Source organism: Fulmarus glacialis, unplaced genomic scaffold, assembly GCF_000690835.1.
Source record: "Fulmarus glacialis isolate BGI_N327 unplaced genomic scaffold, ASM69083v1 C14284521, whole genome shotgun sequence".
Classification (NCBI taxonomy): domain Eukaryota; kingdom Metazoa; phylum Chordata; class Aves; order Procellariiformes; family Procellariidae; genus Fulmarus; species Fulmarus glacialis.
In genome coordinates, this window is record NW_009242968.1 from 1 (window position 1) to 18,888 (window position 18,888).

The window sequence follows — 18,888 nt, forward strand, 5'->3', positions numbered from 1 at the left end:
ATCGCCGGCTCCCGCCCCGAGCGCCTGCCTCTGACTCAGCCGCTGAAGGCCAAGGCCATCTTTTGTTCCCCGGCAAGGAGCTGCGGGCCCGAGTGCCGGCTCCGGGGGTAAACGAGGCCGGCTGGGCCGGGGCTCCGCATCTGCTGCCTCCCCAGCTTGTTTTTTTGGCTAAAACTGCTGCGAATTGCCCTTCCTCAAATGGTCTCTTGAGAGTCGGGAGTCTTCTGTAGTCAGCGGAAGGTCGTGATGATGGGGTCGGTTAACCAGAAGAGTGTTTATTTGTTCTGAATTGAGATGTTTGCACTAAAAACATATATAGCTGTCAGCTCTGTGTCAGTTTATATGGAAATATTCACAGCACGTACTAAGTTACTCTATGAGTAAGTGCTCTGCATCTTAGCTGCTGGAGGAGTTCAGAAGGATAATTGAGTAGAAAAATTCCATCTTTGCCCTGCTTGTTCAGTGGCTTTTTTACGCATTTGAGATCACATTGGTGTTTTGGATGTTGTGCTCCATTGATCATTAAACAACAGGTAGTTGCCATGAAGCCCTCAATTTACAAATGATAGGTACCTGAGGTTTAATTATCTGATGTCATTGAATTTATGTTCATTCTCATATACAGAATGACAGACTGCTGCCTGTGCCTGGATAAATACTCTTCTAAAACGTAGAGCAGTTTAGTTTTTGTGAACTTCGATCGGCCATAGTGGGAAAACTTGCTGCCCTTCACAATACTTGTTTGCATGCATTGGACACTGACCACTTTAAACAAAAAGATGTCTTTAATAAAGCCTCCCCTTCACTTTATCACAGCTACGAGCTAATGAACTTGTGAAATAGAATTTAGACCAGCTCTTGGTTGCAAATATTTTAAATAAATGCTGAATTACTTTTAATGGTTTAATCCTAGGCAGGAGTTTGATTTTTACATTTAATATCTAAAATGCTGGGCAAATGTGGTGTATGTATATGGTGTCAATTTATCGGGTATTTTAATGATTTGAATCTGGTTTAGCAATGGTGCACAACTAGCTCCATGACAAACTTCCTTTGGAGGAAGTCTCCAAACAAACCTCCCCTGCTTATGGAGCTTGTTTTAAAGGTGTTGCCAACTTTTTTATGTCCTAGGCTTTGTTTCTAAAGTAATTACAGTAAATGACTATGGTCTGTAAAGATCCACTTGATCTGTTGTCTCAATTTGAGTTTGGAATGAAGGAAAGCAACGTTCACTTCAAGTTCTACAAGTTGTTAATATAAAAATGCTTCATGTATAAAATAACTTGTGCTAAAGTATGAATATGATGAAGAATAAAGAAGGAATGAAGAAATAACTAATACAGGCGTGCTTTGCTTGCCAGTGCTTCTGTAGCCATTGTTTGCATTCCATTGCTGATTAAAAGTGCTGTAGTTGGGCTTGCAGACAAAGCAGCTGAGTTCAGTGGAGAGCATGAAATGTGTGCAGAGACTTAAATACAGAAATTTGAATACATAAGGGCAATGAGATTGAAAACATGACTTAAAATTTTCAGTGGGAGGGTTCTTGTTACCTCTTTCTGACAATGAAGACAATTTGGAGTCTTCCTCCGCTGATTTTCTGGATTAATCTTGACTGCATGATGGAGGATGGAGAAATAAGCTAAGGATTAGCTGTTTGGTTAAATCAAGCATTTGAGATCCTTTGGAAAGGTTATCCGTTGCAGAAAGCCAACATCTCCTTCACTTGATGATACTGTTTATCTTGCATAGGTGGTACAAGATAACACATCAGTTCTTATGAAAGAAATCACTTTGTTAGCAGTTTGACAGATAACTCCTGAGAAGCGCAGTTAGTTATCCTTGATGGACTAGATCTTGCTTAACATGCCTTCTGTGCTCTGGTCCTTTTTTGGTTTTTGTCTGTTTCTGTTTTAAAGAAACAGTAGTAGCATCACTGAGTATTAATCTTAAACCTTTAAGAACAGCGGAGGCTCCAATGGGAATAAAAGATAGACAGAGTTCAAGTACCTATAATGTGTTGGCTTGCCTGGGATGCTTGAAATGTGTTCTTTCTCCATTTCTAACTTATTTTCATCCTTAATCTTAGATGTGATGCAAGCTTCAAGTCCTTCACACTTGAAATACTAGTAAAATTAGATCAGCCTATATGGTCTACTAAAGCTTGCGCATGTCCAATGTAAGAACAATATTTAAGAAATATCTTTTTAATTACAATTTTTTCAGATTTGCATACCAATAATGTCTATGCTGCAAAGGATTCTTAAGTACTACGTGTCTTAAAAAAGCAGCACGTGCTCAGACAGTGCAGGAAAAAGCTAAATAATTTTATTCAGGACTCTGATCCTAAACACACCCTAACTAACCAAATTTGTTTTTGCTGTTTGATGTACAATGTAGTAATGAGACCATGTGAATGAAACAGAAATGATTGTCATCAGCCCCTTGCAAAAGCTGTAATTTTGTTTAGCTAGATGCCCTATTACAAGAGACACGGCCTTACGTCCCTACTGGCTTTAAGGGGTTGGGAATGAAGAAACTTTCAGATGACGGAGCTCCCTGTAAAGGATGGGCGGATTAATTAGTAAGGTTATAATGTTAACTGTGGAAAGCATAATACCAACAATTAACTTCCTAGACCCCTAACAAAAGCAGAGGGGCTGTGCAGTGCTGCATTTAGATGCTTTCAGAGTCTTCTGAGATCTAACTTTTCATGTGAAGATTTTCAATACTTTAAAACTTCTTTTGAAGCTGTTAATCTTCGCTAGCCAGTGCCAGGCTTCCAACTTCTTTGATTATCTGAAAGTGCATCTGGCTGACCACACCCTCTCATTCATGCTGCGATGTTGTATGTGTTGATGTTCTAGAATGAGTCTGCAGATTTTAAATGCAGAAAATGGAGAAAACGGAGGAAACGCCAATGATGATCTAACAGCAGAAGACTGTGGCTTTTTCTTCGCACCACCGGAACCTACAGGGAGACCTTCCATTCTACGCCTGTCCCAGAAAGAAAACTTGCCACCAAAAAGTGTGGCAAAAGCTATGAAGGTAAACTTCTGCTATTGTATTGATTGTATTCTTTCGCCTTCTATGATCTCTGCTACTGAATGCATATGCTGTTCGGAGCTTGAAAATACTGCGGTGTTCATGTTCTTCCCTTTTCTTCCCCCCTGCCCCGTTCTTAAAGGTAACCTTTCAAACTCCTCTAAGAGATCCTCAGACTCGAAAAATCTTAAGTCCTACTATGATGGACAAACTTGAGACTACTTTCACACTTGATGATTGCAGTGAAGCCTTGGCAGATGATCTTTTATCTGCACCCGTCAATGTTGAGTAAGTAATGTATTCACTGCTAGTAGTATTAGCAACGTGGGATATACTCAAGTTAATTTTTCCCCATTCTAAACCTGTATAGTTAAAGTGTAATTTTGTATTTTATAAGAAGATGTAAACTGCATAAAAGGACCAAAATTAATGCTGACCTTGATGCATGAGCTCTTTTTCAAGATAAAATTTTCTTAAAAGTAGTGACAATTGTCTTGGTTGTAATATTGAATACCAAACTCTATTTCTAACTCCCCAGTAACTGATTTCATAGACATGACTTATGATATAGATAAATAGTTTAAGAGAAAAGAGACAATTAGGCAGAGAATACTGTTTCCTACAGTAAGGTTTTCATGTGAGACTAAAACTATTCTGAAGCTAATCCATAAAACCTAAGCCTTAAAATTTCTTCTCTTGTGTGTTAAGTATGGTTTTATCTCTTTAGATTTTTCTCCTTAAGATACATCTTCTGAAGGATTAGCTTGAATTGACACCTTGAGTCAATGAGCATTAAGATTAAAGAAAATCTAGCAACACAGAGTGAATATAACATCAATCCCAAGTATGAACAAGTTTGTGCACCTTTATAGTCTAGCAGCCTGGGTCTCAGAGTGGCTTGCGGTAGCTGTCTAGAGACGAGCATAAAGTCTGCAGTGTTCCAATTTGGGGTTTTGCAAATCTCCTTTACTAGAAATATTGTTATAATGGTATAATAATACAATATTATTTAATAGGCCTCAGTGCACATTTTTGTTACTGATTTTTTTTCTTAGACCCTTTTAAAACTTGTGTAAACATTTGACATCTCTAATTTCCAGTGGCAAGAAGTCTCAGATCTTAGCTTTGTCTTCTGCAAGGAAATACATCCTTTTGCTTGTTTTTAACTATCCAGTACTTTCATTGGACCCCTATTGTTTTTGGGAAGGGGAGAAAGGAGATAGATAGGAACACTTAAATGTTCTTTAAATGTATAGATTTGCTTTAACTGTTAACTTGCATGTATGCTCTAGTTTAGAAAAGTACTTCTGAGCTAGCCACCACAATTAAATGACTTAATTGCATTTATGGCCCAAACTTACTGCTGACACGAATAAATGAAGATTTGGTACATATAAGGTTCAAGTGAGTTAAAAAGGGCTAGCACTGAATTGGTTTTAGTTAGGGCATAATTATCTGTCAAGGCATAGCTTTTACTGTACATGTCCTTTCTGCTCTTAAAATATAAGGATTTGTTTGTAGCAAATAAGCTGAAGGACTGGGTGTTGCTGAAGGGTGTCGCTTTGCACCAGTCTGAAGTAATTCAAGTTTCAAGCAGGTGTCTCGCTCCCGACTGGCATTTATTAGGTTAAACGCTGAAGGAGAATGGGAGGGGCCTGAGTGGTTGAACAAGCCTGGGGCTGAACTATTGCAGGGAAGAGGCACTCAAACCGGGTGAGAAGGACTTCCTGAACTCTTATCTCCTGCCTTTGCTCTCGGGTTTATCAAAGTGGTGTTTTTAGTGCGTGGCTTTTAATCGTGTTCTGTTCTACAGCAGATATGGATGGCACACAGAAATAATAACTTTACGAAAGGACAAAACAATGGGAGGAAATCCTGTTTCAGGAAGTAATGGCTTAACTCTCTGTAGTCTGAGGCTAAGTCTCAAAAGTTCAGTAGAGTTTGGAGAAATAAAGTGACAAGGAATAACTTGTAGAATAGCCAGCAGTAGTGAGTACACAAACTCCTTCTTTAACCTGTTTCTTCTGCTAGAGAATCTTATCTTTCTCTTACTGGAGAAGTATTTTCTTGTATACCACTTTGCTCTTCAGGTCTGCTGTTGTACAGAGTTTAGTGCCTGAAGTCCAGGTTCTATTTTGGTACGTAGGCCCTCATAGGTGAAATGCTGATGCATGCTTTCAGGGGAAAAATATCTGCCAGAATGACCAGACAAAGTAATGACTAGAATGGGAGAACCTGAATCATGACTCAGTTTAGTCCTTGGCTTGTGAGTCTATCATGACTCAATGGATCTATATGAAGTTGTGCCTCTGTTTTTGCTGCTTACTGTTAATATCTTCTCCTAAGCAATGTATATTTCACTGTCTAGTGAAATGGAAATGTCCATATGCTGTAGAGAGTAGAGCAGTCTGCAGTGATGACTGGCATAAGGTAACATAGCTATGTAGAACAGATAGCTTAAGAATACTGACTAGTTTCAAGGATTGATCTCCCCATAGTTCATGTGTACCAGAGCTCATAACTTCTGACTGTTTAGGTGTCAACTGAATTCTTGTTGTTATGATATTCTTTTGCTGTCAGCTGCCTTATGTCAGAAAAAATCAGATTACTCTGACCATACAAAGCTACTTGTGCAAATGTCTTTCTAAAGACGACTTCAAATGATGTCTAAAAAAATAGCTATAGCATGTGTGATCTGACTGTTTGGTTTTTTTCTTTTAAATGCAGCATATGTCAACAAAAGATTGAAGCTGAAGCAGGTAATACAGTGATAAATACACAAATGCCCGAGAAGGTCAGTGCGGCTCCTTACCCGGATGATGAGATGCCAGTGAAGAGTCGAGGTTCCTACAATCTTGATTTTGATAACTTAAATGACATCAATCCCTTTCAAAGTTCAGTGCAGTTGCAGTATTCTCCTGGAAATCTGCAAAAGTCTCCTGTAAGAGCATCTAGCAGCCCTGAGAGAACTTCTGAAAAAAGTAATGATTCTCTTCTGGATGATACAGCTTCTTTTGCTTCAACCACAGCAAGTACAGAACGCTCAAGTGAAGAGGAGAAGACTCCTTTATCTGGAAAAGAGTCTGTATTGAGAGAGCCGGAGTCTAGCAAATCCAAGCTGTCCCTTAAGCAAGCAATCAGTGACTCTGTGCAGGATGTGAAGTCTGCTTCCACAGATGTGAACCAAACTGATAATTCACTGGGATTAGGAGAAGCGCCTACACCTCCTGTACAGTTATCTGGCAACTTAGGTCCTAGTAGTTCTGATGTAACTAATTCTTCTAAATCTGGGGAATCAAAGCTTCAGAATGTTTCAGGAGCAGAAAAAGCCTCTGCAGAAGAGTCAAAGCCTGCAGAAGAGCTGGCTATCTCCAAAGGGGAACATGCAGAAAAACCTGGTGTCACCAAGGCTGGACCAGTAAAACTGGAATTTGACTTTGATAATACCACTGCTAGAAAGCCACCTCCTAAGAAACTGGGTAAAAGACCTGGAATTAAGCCACCTTCCAAAAAAACTCCTATTACCAAAACAAAAACAGAGAATACTGAAGTGCAAAATAAAATTAATGTGGAAGATGAAATCCCTGTTCCCAAAGCATCTTATGAGTTTGACTGGGGCAAACTTGATGATCCAAACTTTAATCCATTTGGAGGAGGCTCTAAAATTTCCAGCTCACCCAGTTCTAAACCTAGCCCTCAGAAAGTTCACCTGCAAGAGGACCAGGATAGTATGTCATCAAGAAGGGAGCCTCTTCCAACGGAGCAGGATAACAGACCAAGTACCTGTGAAACTCTTGAGAAAAGAGAACCCAAAAGTCCGTAAGTAAACCTGTAGCTGAATGTAAAAGCACCTTGAACTCATGTGGGGAGAAGGTAGTTAGATGGTATCTCTAACTCTAGTTGATTCTTACCTCCTTGACTTCCTCCCTCCGAGGTTGGCTAAGTCTGTTGCACATTGTAACCTTTAACACAATACGTTGCAACAGCAAAGATCTCATTGGGGAAACCATCTTGAGATGGCTAGCTCTGGGCAAAAGGTGTTCTTGAATCTGGAGGAATAGGAGGGAACTGGCTTATATGGGAAGAGCATTAGTACTCTGGTCAAGAGTAAAATGTGGAGAATCAGCTGACTGCTGCTGTCTTTGAAAAAACAAATAAGTAGGCAGCAGTGTTGCACATCATGCAGCATGTGAAGGGACTAGGCTTAGTGTCCTGGCTGAACTCTGAGGTGCTGTTTTTTCCTTGCATGTGCTTGGTATCTGAATGCTATCTCCAACAAAAACGCCTGTCACTAAGTTGCATTTTTTTGGCACCACATAAAACTTTTTGAGAATGGGAGATGTTGTGTTGCCTTTCCTAGAAAGTCTAACTATTAAAATGTCAGCATTACTATATGGTGCTTACCAGAACTAGACTGATGCAAGATGTTCATCTGACAGAAATGTTTGCTCTCTTGCTCCCTGTGTAACATGATCAGCTACTGTTCAAGTTTGTGCTGTCAGCAGTAGCTGAAGTATTGGACTTCTCTAATGAAGTTCTGTGCTTTGCACCAATAATCACTGCATTACTTTGGAAAGAGTAGCAGGCTGCTTGTAATTCTGTTCTTAATTAAACAAAAAGCCTATCTTTAATTAAAAAAATAATAATGAGCTTAACAAATGGAAATAAGAGAACAGTGTTAAGTGAATAGGAGTAAGTGATACTGCTGTGACTTTCTGCTTCCCAGATAACATTGCTTCTGATGGAGGGAGAGCTTTCTGTCATTTAAGTTGTCACCAGGCAAGACAGTGAATTTACATCCCCACCCTCTGTAAAGCTTCCTGTACTGTGGCAGTAGAAACTCTCAAAGAAGCTTACTTTCTTCAGTGCTTCAGTATATCTGGTAATATAGAATTTAGAACTGTCTGTGTGACTTGAATTTTGTGGGTTTTTTTTCTTTAGGGAAATCGGCAAACAGAGTGTGGTAGAAGACAAGCCAAGAACTCAAGAAGATAAGCCAGGAGTTCAAGCAGAAGCTGAACTTCCAGGAGAGATAGCCATGGTAAGGTATAGGAAAGATAGCCAGTTCTTACCAAGTTGTTCCATGAAACAGAGTTCTTTGACTTAACCTTGTCAAACCCATGTTTGATATTTTGTCTAAGAATTAGTGGTTTTATGCATCTTCAGCAGCTCTAGAATGAATATCAACTGTGCAGACTTGTCTTTTGAAGGTAACATCAGAGGCAGCCAAATTGGTACCTTGGTATTTAGTATCTTTTTTGATCAGCAGTCACATATAAGGACAAACATAAGGGTGTGGATTCAAAAAAAGTGACTCCTGTATAATATGAGCTGTACTCAGTGTTGGTAGTTTAGTTTCTATGCCTATGAACTCTTGGTTTATTATACTAGCTGCCCAGCTAGTTTATGACAAACCAATTTGATCATTATTGTGACTTTCATTGCATTTAAATCATTATTTTAGCAGTAAAAAGGATTGTGTTTTTCTCATCAGGAGAAGCAAATGAGCCCATCAAAAATGTCTCCAGCTAATGTCCCCTCTCAAGATAATTTGGTTTCTGCTGACAGTGGAAAAAAGTCAATGCCTGGAGAAGAAATTAAACCTAATTCCCACAGAACTGAAATAACAGCAGATGAGCAGACAGCTAACACTGAACCTGAAGAGCTCTTCAGACCATCATCAGAAGGTAAGGGCATTTCTTCAGAACAGACTGAAAAGATATCGTTACAGTAACCTCTGTGTATGTATTTCTCTACTTCAGTTTTGGCATTGATTCTAATTCTAGTTTTTGTCTCTTATTTTGCTGTTCTGAAAGGACTGTAAAACCTATAATGACTAGCAGGGGTGGGAAATGTACCGAAGTGTATTTCTAACTTTCTCTCGATTAAGCTAAATTCAAAAAGCTGGCTATTAGCATCCAGCTGCCTGGAAGGATGAAGTTTAGGCTGGTACAGAAACAATCTTTTTAGAGTTTCAGTGGCAGCTTTCTGTGCTGAAAAAATGCTCCCTTAAAATCACTTCTGGTATTAAGGACTTTCTAAATGGAGAGCACTAGAGCTCTGCAAGTGCCTTTATTTGTGAGTCTTGTAGATTACTGCAGGCCTTAGCACTACTTGAGTACTGTTTTCATAATGCAGCGTGGATGGTCTTTCTGCACTTGCATGCCTGCCTTGAAAGCTTACTACATAGCTGTGACTTAACCACCTGGAAGGGTTATTCCTTATAGGAGCATTGTGTGGAAGGATGAGCAAATGATTTGACTGCAGTGCAGTCTGTCACTTATCTTAAAACTTGAGTGGAATCAGTATACTGAGAAATGGCTATAACTTCATTGTTCAAATCTGAGCTGTGTGCTAATTTCAATGGTGAGATTGCCAATCTTATTCTTTATGGGGCATCATATAAAAGAGTAGAATATCTGAGCGTGCTTGCCACTTTAACCATAGAACAACAGAAGTTCTTCAACTGTGTTAATTTCTACGTATTCTTACAGGTATTTGGGGACAAATGGAAGCTGTAAGTTTGCTTAGCTTAGAAATCTTTGTCTGATTTTTGTATTTTATTTTTTCAAGTCCAGATAGAAATACAATATTTTTAGCAAATGAGAAACTAGAGCTCATGAGATGGGAACAGGGATTTATTTGCTTTATACACAGCTATTTGTTTCTGTCTGTGGGTGCTTCACTGTAAGACAATGTGACAATATTGCATCTTCATTGTATCATTTCTTTCTTTTCCAGTTCTAGGAATGGGCATAGAAATAGACTATCTGGAACAGTTTGGGACTTCATCAGTAAGTATGACATTGAAATGTTTTGTTTGCCTCCCTGGCAGAGGGGAGAGGAAAGGAAAATGAAACTGTCAGGCCTTAAAAGTTTTCATGAAACAACTTAATTTTGAACTTGCTCACAGAAATATAGGTTCTATTCCAAAGGAATATGTTGACAAGGCTGGGCAGGGGGTGGTGGTGGAAGGAAATGTAGTTATAAGCAATTCTGGTAAGGATCAGAGGTCTCTTGCTTTCCGTTTGCAAAGGTGCTTTTTTTCTTTAATAACGGTGAAACTGAGATGAATGATGTTTCACCTCTCTGGTTGCCAAAACTGCAAGAACATAATGCTTTGAAAGTGCAGGGTCATTGTTTTGAATTTTTTTTTCTAAGCTCGTTTGTTTTATGGGCAGTTTCAGGAAATCTGTCTCTAAATTGGGCATGTTGTGTTTTAATCAGTTCAGCTTAGTTGTTCTTTCTCCTACTTGGGTCCAGAGTAGGAGTGGCTCTGAATACACAGTGAATACACTGAATTGAAATTGTTTTTTGATCATGCTGTGTTTGTCCTTATTGTTGTATGAGCAAAGACGGAGAATGACATACACTGCTCATTCAGCTTACAATACTATCTTCTTCCCTTTCAGTGTCTTCTGCTGGTTTTGACTAGTTCATAAATGTTTGCCCTTTTGGTGCTGTCTGAGCAGACTGAGATCACTTGATATTACATAAGGACTTAAGCGTATGGGCACCAAGTTCTCTTACGTAATTTTTCTCCTGAGAACAATGTTCTGGCCACTGAAGAATAGGCTCACCCTCTCCCCAGAGGATTATTTCTGTGCGTGTGTGGGATGTGTGTGTTATGCTACGAAGCAGCATATCTGCCAGTTTATGCCTCTTTCCTCTCAGTTCAAAGAGTCTGCCTTGAGGAAACAGTCGCTGTATTTGAAGTTTGACCCTCTATTGAGAGACAGTCCGAGAAAACCAATTTCTGGTACTATTGAAACAAATGTGAATATCATGACAGCTCCACTTCAGCGTGGGTAGGTATTGACTTAGTCTGTAGTACATAGCTTTACAAAGAAAGGCAGCGCTTGAATATAATGGTGTATGTTTGTTCATTTTTAGTCCTGTTGCTGATGTAAGTAAATTGCTTGAAGAAGCTGAAAAGCCTGCAGTGAGTCTTCAAAATGAAGAAAAACCAAAAGGACTAGATCTTCTGGGAACATTTACAACTTCTGTAAGGGTGTCCGGAATGCTATCAGGTTTCATGTTGATATTTTGGGAAAGGGATGGGCTAGGTTCTGGAGTTAAGACTTATGCAGATATTCTAAGGATCGCAGAATACTTAGTGCTTATTTAAACTGTTATCTTAAAAGCCAGGTTGCATACTAACTTATATCAAAGTTGAACTTTTTGATGAACTTTTCATTTTTTTTTAAGTATTAAATCTTTTTTGTGGAAACTGGTGGCACTGTACATGGTCTAGGAGAATTTGAGCTGTTTTTAAGAATGCTTTAATCAAGCAATCTTTTTCATGCAACTGAAGCCACAAAAATAAGACAAGCTTGTATTTTAATTGCACTGCTGGGATGAAAAGCAATTCTTTGATTAAATTTGATGCTCTATAGTCTAAAGTTTGTAGTTTGAACAGCCTTTTATGTTCATCCTGAAATGGTGCCTTTTTTACTGGTGGGGAACAGCGTGATGTCATTTGCTTTGTTTCTGATAGCTATAATTGGTGGATAGCAGTTTCTGTTACACCTTAAAGATAACTACATAGTTTTAAAACATATATACAAAGTAAGTAAGTTACAGTAACTAAGTTATGGAGGTGTTTTTGGTGTTTAAGTAAAATATGTTGACTTGGCATCGAATAATCTGCATACAGTTAATCAATGGCATGAAAATAGTCTGTTGAAACTCTACTTTTTTCTCCTCATAGGACACAGGTCCCCTAATTCCAGACTCCCTGACTAATGATGTTCCTCCACTCCCTTTTGCTGCTTCCACAAACACTGCAGTGGATGCTATTATAGATGTGCTAAAATACAGCCAAAAAGACATGGATGCAGCTGTTCAACTGGTTAAGAGAGAGGTATGGTGACCCTTCCAAAGCAGAACTTTGCATAGCCTTGGGAAGTCCCTTTTGTTTAGATTATCTCGTATAAATCTCTATAGTTGATAATTCTTTCCATCGTACTTGACATAAGCATCTCATTCTGAAAAGCTTGCTGTACACTTGATAGGAGCAGTAGGTATAGAACTCTTCAGAGCTAATATCTAAGGAAATACGGTGAACTTCACTATTAGTCAGGTTCTGCCTTAGAACTGATCAGTATTAAAAAGCATCTGTTATCAGATGGAATGGTTTGGCTTAATATCAGTGATCTGAATACTCTTTATATAAAGGCAGGCAATATCTGTTCTTCCCAATGGGACGGAGCGGCTTCTTCTGAGATAATTATTTCCTTAAAACAACATAAAACTGTCAATTCAGTGCAGTGATCAATTTGTGTTTGTGGGATGGGGAGGCACAACAATATATTCAGCTAATAAAATAAAAGTGAGATCTGGAGCTCACTCTGGAGGAGAAAAACATTAATGGAGGAGGGAAGTAGTAGTTGGTGGGATTTTGAGTATGTTCTGTAACTATATCGCTACAGAAATTGCTTTCGAACCCCCATCTTACTGATGCAAGAAGAGTTATGTATCCACTCACTTCAAAAATCTGAGTACTTGATTCATTACGGCTTCTGGGTTATGTAACCTTACAAATACTAAATAATATAAGAGGAGTACTTAAGCATAAATGTCCTTAAAGCTAATTGTGTCACTTCAAAATTAGCTTCAGAAGAAAATGGAGGATTCCAAATGCCTGACTAGCTATACTGCAGGCAGTGACAGTAAGGACACCAAACGAAGATGACCTGTGATTATTTGCTGCTTAAGTTATTCTTTCTCTTCGGAGTACAAAGATACTAGAATTTCTAGGAGTAACTTTTGCTTTCTGTCATTTAGGAGGACACTTTTACTCAGCATATTGTCTAGTACAGGAAAACAAGTGCAGCTTTGACAGGGACAGCTCCTAGTGCATTGATCTAAAATGAAGAATTCATATAATAACAGGGGTTAAAGCTTGTAATACCTTAAAATGCGTGCTCTAATCTCTCATTTCAAAGAACTATTTTAAACATGCAAAATAGTTGTAGCAAGACAGGTGTGACTGGATGACTCCAGCTGTGTGTCACAAACAAATAATGCTTGGAATTACTATATTAACTTGAAAGGAAGACAGACTAAGTTTTAAGATTACGTTTTTGGTGAAACAACTCAAGAGTGGAAGGAGAGGAGAGGAGAAAAGAACTGTTTTCCTTCTGGGCAAATACAGCACTTCATGAAAGCATGCTTTTTTGGGTCTACTGAACCGTTTCTGCTGGGTTTGCAAATAAAAGTTTCTAACCAGCTTCCATCTTCACACATTTTTGCTTTTGTAGCATTTGTTTCTAGCCTAACTATTGTTAATTCCTTCTCTTATATTTTGGTACATTCCTTCACATGTGCCCCACTTCTTGTCGTCTGAAATAATACAAGACATTTAAAATGAGTTTACTCTAAAATACCGAAAAATCAGTGTACTATAGTATATCATGCAACTTTGAGGGGAAATCAGCAGTAATCATGTGTTCTCACCTTCTCTTGTTTAAAATTCCAGGTTGTTTTATGTGTTTTGGGCCTCTGTTGTCATTGAAGGCCTCCCACACTACAGTCAGCTATCAGTGTTACAGTTCTTAATAGAAACCCCAAGACAAAATTAAGTTCATGGAGTTTGCACAAAGCATTTAGCAAAGAGTGCTTATACTGCTTAATCCTGTTACTGTGAGGTCTGCTTTATTTCAGCTGATGTGAAATAGGTATGGTTATTCTTAAATGAACTGAGGTGTCTTTACATTTGGAAACATGGTAAGGGGAGGATTGAGTGTTGAATACAAATGACTCCCAACAATGATTTGATCTTGACTAGAATAGCCTTCTGGTATTTGCTCTTTACTGTTTAAGATTGGCAGATTTGTGTGGCTTATCTTGTCTGCTCTGTAAATAAAAGGGAAATACATGTTCCTTGAGAGAATATTACTTCTTGAGAGAACATTACTGGCCAAAGAACAATGAACTACATATATGATGAATGAGAGTAGCCAAGAGGTTGCTTGAGTTGGCTCTGATCTTGCCATTTGAGAGATATTGGTAACATTGAGTGGGAATCATGTATACAAAATCTGTATATCAATCTACATCTTATTTGACTCAACTTTGTATTGAAATACTTGATATTGAATCTGTTAAGCAGCTAGAACTTATTTTTCTCCATATCAAGTTATAAGTATACCTAACCTGCCCTTTAGACTGTTCTGAGTATCAAATCTTGTATTTCTCCCTGTGCAAGCAATAAAGGTTTCCTTTTTCCCCTCAAAGGTTCAAGAGAAACAGTTGGAGACACAGGAATGGAAAAATAAGTATGATAAGCTTCACATGGAGTACAAGGAAATGGGGTACGAATCTGTCTTGATTTTTGTATCTACTTATTTACTTCAGCTGCTTTTTCTAACTTAGGGTTTTGTCTTTTTTAGAAAAATAGTTGCTGAGTTTGAAGGTACAATAACACAAATGATGGGTAAGTTCCATATTTACGCTTGGAATGGCTTGGGAGGGGTGGGGCATGCTTAGCCTAAGGTTACTAACTGAAGTTAGTACTCTCTCACTTCTGATGGCATTAATATTTCAAGTGCTTCCAGGGTGAGTGTAAGGTTTCAGGCAAGGTAGTTAGAGTAACACTTTTATGCATGTTCATACAGACATGATATCACTTGGTAGTAGTGATGACTTCCTGAATCAGGTGTGAACACATCTAACTTTTTCTTATTCTCCAGTGGAGTGTGAGCTGTTGATTTATTAAAACTGGCAGATCCAGTTGTCTGCATCTTGCATTTAACTGTTTATTATCTGATGCCATTTTAAGTGATAAGATGTCAATAGGAGTTCTTGGTGGACAGACCTGGCCTTTGCTTCAGTCAAGTTTGTGGCTTCAAAGCTGGGAAGACATTAAATGAAACTCTCATATAGGTACATTCTCCTAGCTCAAAGCTGAATAGCCAAGTCCGTGCCTTGCTTAAATTTAGTTCTTCAGGAGGCTGAATATTATGTCAGCTTTTGTGCTTCTTTAAGCCTATGGGAAACAGAGCTCAGGTGTGCCAACAAAAACTTGTCCTGAAAGAGTTTGCTATGCTAGTTTGGCTTGTTATCCCAGTCTCCTCCAGATCGTCTAGCTATTGTGTATATTTAATGAAACGAAATATTTTTGGATTCCTTGTTTCTATCACAACATTTGAGGCTCCAGTTTTGGTAAATTTGGGTGTAGTATTTTGAATACATTGCAGGAGAAACAATGCTTTGGGCAAGCACCTTATAATTGGTCTTTAATGGCCTTAGGGTTGGTGTGAGGTAGTATGTAGCAAATAAAGAGAATATGACTGCTTCCTTAAAAGCAAAGATATGGTGTCGTTTCAGAGGAGAGGCTACATTATGAAATCCTTTTTTGCTTAAGAGGAAGAATTGAAGGTGTGGGGGTTATCTGTCCATACTATGGAACTAGTTTTATGCTAATGCAATAACTATCATGTGTAACCCTGTTAACTTCACTTTCTTTAGAGGATGCTCAGAAGCAGAAGGAATTTTCAAAGAAAGAAATGCAGAGGATGGTGGAAGAGAAGCAACAAGTCATTTCAGATCTGAACTCTATGGAGAAATCTTTCTCTGAACTCTTCAAACGATTTGAAAAACAGAAAGAAGTGCTAGAGGGTTACCGCAAAGTAAGATGCTATAATGCAAATAATATCCTTCCAAGATAAATGAGACTTAGTGGAGAGGAAATGATGAATTTCTAGAGCAACCATTAATTAGCTAGTATAGGCACTACCTGTAAAACCAGGTGCCAAGTTGTTGTTTATTTAAAGATTTTTAAAAATACTGTTTTGTTGTATTTAGTGGCTGGCTTAAGGTATGATAATCTCTCTGTTAGAAACCAAAGTTTCTTCAAACAGAGGAATGAGCTGTTTCTTGCTGCATGCATATCATTTTTCTGTTGATCGTAGAGACAGACTTTCATGTAGCAACTGCTGCGTAAGGGCAGTTGGTTTCCCCTACATCATGTTGAATGGATGCTGAAGAGGATTTGCTATTACAAGTCAAAATGATAATACTTTATTGGGTGTTCTTTAGCTTAAAAAAAAAAAAACCAACTTGGTAAAGTCAGGCCTTCATTCTGTGGTGTTTTCAGAGACTGGAGGAATGAAGCTAATGAGGAGCATAAGCTATGGTTTCTTATTGCATGAAAGGCATAGAAATTGATTCAGCTGGAGTTTAAAAAAGTGCCTCCAGATTTTTTCCTTCAGTTATGTCCCCTATTTACTCAAGCTTAGAACTAGTCTGTTATAAGGTTCATGGTAGTCTGGGTTTGAGAAACAGGCATAATGTCTGCATTATGACTTAAGTGTTAGTAAAGCAGAAACTTGTCAGACTTCCTTTATCTTGTGTCCGTTCCGTCTCTCCACCCTAAATTCAGAAGCCCTTTCCTTAGCACAGAGTGCTAAGGAAAAATTATTAGTGACCTTAATTTCAATGACCTTTCCCCTTTAGTGAAGTTTGCTACTAAATAAACAGTATGTTGAGAGGGAAATGGGTGAATAAATGTTAGTTTGCAAAGTTAAGAGAATTGAAAGGGGGAACTTCAGTCCTATGTAGGTCTGTGGGTCTTCACAGTTGTTCCTGTTATTCTGATGAGCAAATACTACCACTTCAGTGTAGTCAAATAGCCCCTTTGTGAAATGGAGAGACTCTTCCATCTACTAGCACGTAAGCTAAGCTTCTTGTTCTTGGGACAGAATGAAGAAGCTCTGAAAAAATGTGCTGAAGAATACCTGGCTAGAATTAAAAAAGAGGAGCAGAGATATCAGGCACTAAAGGCACATGCTGAAGAAAAGCTGCATCAGTAAGTACGATGTCAAGAAGCCAAGTACTGGGAGTGAAATGTATAGTTTTTACAGTTGCTGTAAAATGTGGTTCATTAATGCCAAAGCTTGGCTTAAAACATTTTTAGTTTGGAGGTTAATCCAAAGTATAAGAATCTAGTGTGATTCTATGAACAGTTTTGCTGTGCTGTCTGAAGGGAATGAAAACACCATCTTGCTTCCATTTCAGAGCAAATGAGGAAATTGCGCAGGTACGAAGCAAAGCTAAATCGGAGACTGCAGCACTACAAGCTAGTCTCCGCAAAGAACAAATGAGGATCCAGTCTTTAGAGAGGAGCCTTGAACAAAAGGTTAGTCAAAATGCCATGAGTGAGTCTCTCCAAGCTATTGCCTTAGACTACGTCAAGAACTGCCTTGTATCACTGCTAGAAATAGCTAGGCTAACTGCTCATTTTGATGGCTGCTGTGGTGGCTGGCTTTGGGAAATAGGCATTGAAACTTAAGGCACAACTCTCTTATGTCAAGACTCATCTGTATGTTTAGATTTTCTGGAGCAAAAGGTTTGTTCCCATAGGTAGGTAGCAGAAGCGATCAATCCAGGCTACTGTATCAGGAGGTTATCTGAACTACTGAAGGAGATGGTGATCTAAAACTTAAACATGTCCCAGAGCAGAATCTGGGAATGAATCTTGAATAACTGTCTGGTTCAGCTTGTTCATAAATATGATTTGTAATCTATTAGTACTAATACAGACTCTTTTGTATTGACTGAACTCCTTCAATCTTGTTCAGGCCATTAATCCTTGTATTTGATTGCAGTGTTTCGTATTGCATAGATAAAGTCTTAGAATGTTTTGTAAAGGCACACTGGTTTCCTTTGCTAGAACCCTTCAAAGGAAAAAGCTTTTTGAGGGTTAAAAGTCATATTGCTGGAAAAGCATGCTATTAGTTTTACTGCATCATGATTGTATCCTTGCCAGCATTGAAGACTCAAAAATAGATAATGCTGACACATTCATGTTAGGGAAAGGTCCCATATTTGTGTTAGTCTTCAGGCTTATGGTTAAGGTTTGCATAGCTGGGCAAACAGTAGGCCTGTAACTTGGGAGATGAGACAAGCCATTGAACACAGAACTAGTTTTGTTCCTGTTATAAATACAGTAACATTTTATGTTAAGAACTCTTATTAAAACAGTTTGACCATATAAGGAATTAAACAAACTGGAAATTATTGCCACATGTCAGTAAAAGTATCAAAGCATCATCCTACAGAGTTGTCTGTTTTGTGACAACTAAAATCTAAACTGTCACTATCTTGAATTTCACTATTTCTAATAAAAAAGGCTTTGAGTCTGAACAGTCTTATTTCCCTGGATCAATTGGTCTCCACGTATTATGGGAAAGTCTGCAGAAGTAGTAGAGACAGTACAGTGGATTCTGGCTTGCTGCCTGAGGCTCTTAAGGTTGCCATGTGACCTTCTACAAAGTAGACTGTCCTTCAGAGTAAATTTGCATGAGTCACTAGCATGTAAATGGACTTTCTGTTCCATGTGTTGGCAAATGTGACTTGTTGCAACTCAGCTCACTACATAGATGTAACATAGCTTAGGCATACCTGAAACTCACTTCTTTTTTTCTGTCTTCAACAGACTAAAGAAAATGATGAACTAACAAAAATCTGTGATGACTTGATCTTGAAGATGGAAAAAATTTGATAGCTTAACTGTCTTGTAAATATGTCTAGTCTCCCTGACTTCCTGTCTTGTATGTTCACTTGCTTCTTTTTAATTATGTATGTGGGGAAAAAATAAAACTCTTGATTTGCACTTGTCTTGCATATTATTAGCTGTATCTTTTGTTGGAAATAAACTGACAAGTTCATGAATATTTAAGTTCAGTTGCTGCTTCTGGTAGGTAACAATGCCTTGCGTAACATTTTCATGTGTCACTCGAAGGAAAAACTTTTAATCGTCCCACCCTCCGTCTTTTCCCTGTGTAAAAACACCAAGGTTCTGTACTCATGACCTGGCTTTGCTGGTGAGGGTCAGCATCGGCC

The 18,888-nt window shown here is 38.5% G+C and overlaps 1 protein-coding gene across 1 annotated transcript; it reads left to right on the plus strand.

The window, feature by feature from the left end:
- The first annotated feature begins 2,865 nt into the window (after positions 1 to 2,865).
- On the plus strand, positions 2,866 to 18,658 carry LOC104070086 (transforming acidic coiled-coil-containing protein 3-like). The gene is made up of 16 exons (XM_009586382.1): positions 2,866 to 3,045; positions 3,185 to 3,330; positions 5,770 to 6,258; positions 6,301 to 6,861; positions 7,984 to 8,083; positions 8,537 to 8,729; positions 9,784 to 9,836; positions 10,717 to 10,850; positions 10,936 to 11,047; positions 11,753 to 11,905; positions 14,281 to 14,357; positions 14,436 to 14,479; positions 15,514 to 15,674; positions 16,746 to 16,852; positions 17,062 to 17,182; positions 18,482 to 18,658. Exons 1-16 carry the CDS (start codon positions 2,866 to 2,868, stop codon positions 18,545 to 18,547), a joined length of 2,697 nt encoding a protein of 898 aa, XP_009584677.1. The 3' UTR covers positions 18,548 to 18,658.
- Positions 18,659 to 18,888: the final 230 nt, after the last annotated feature.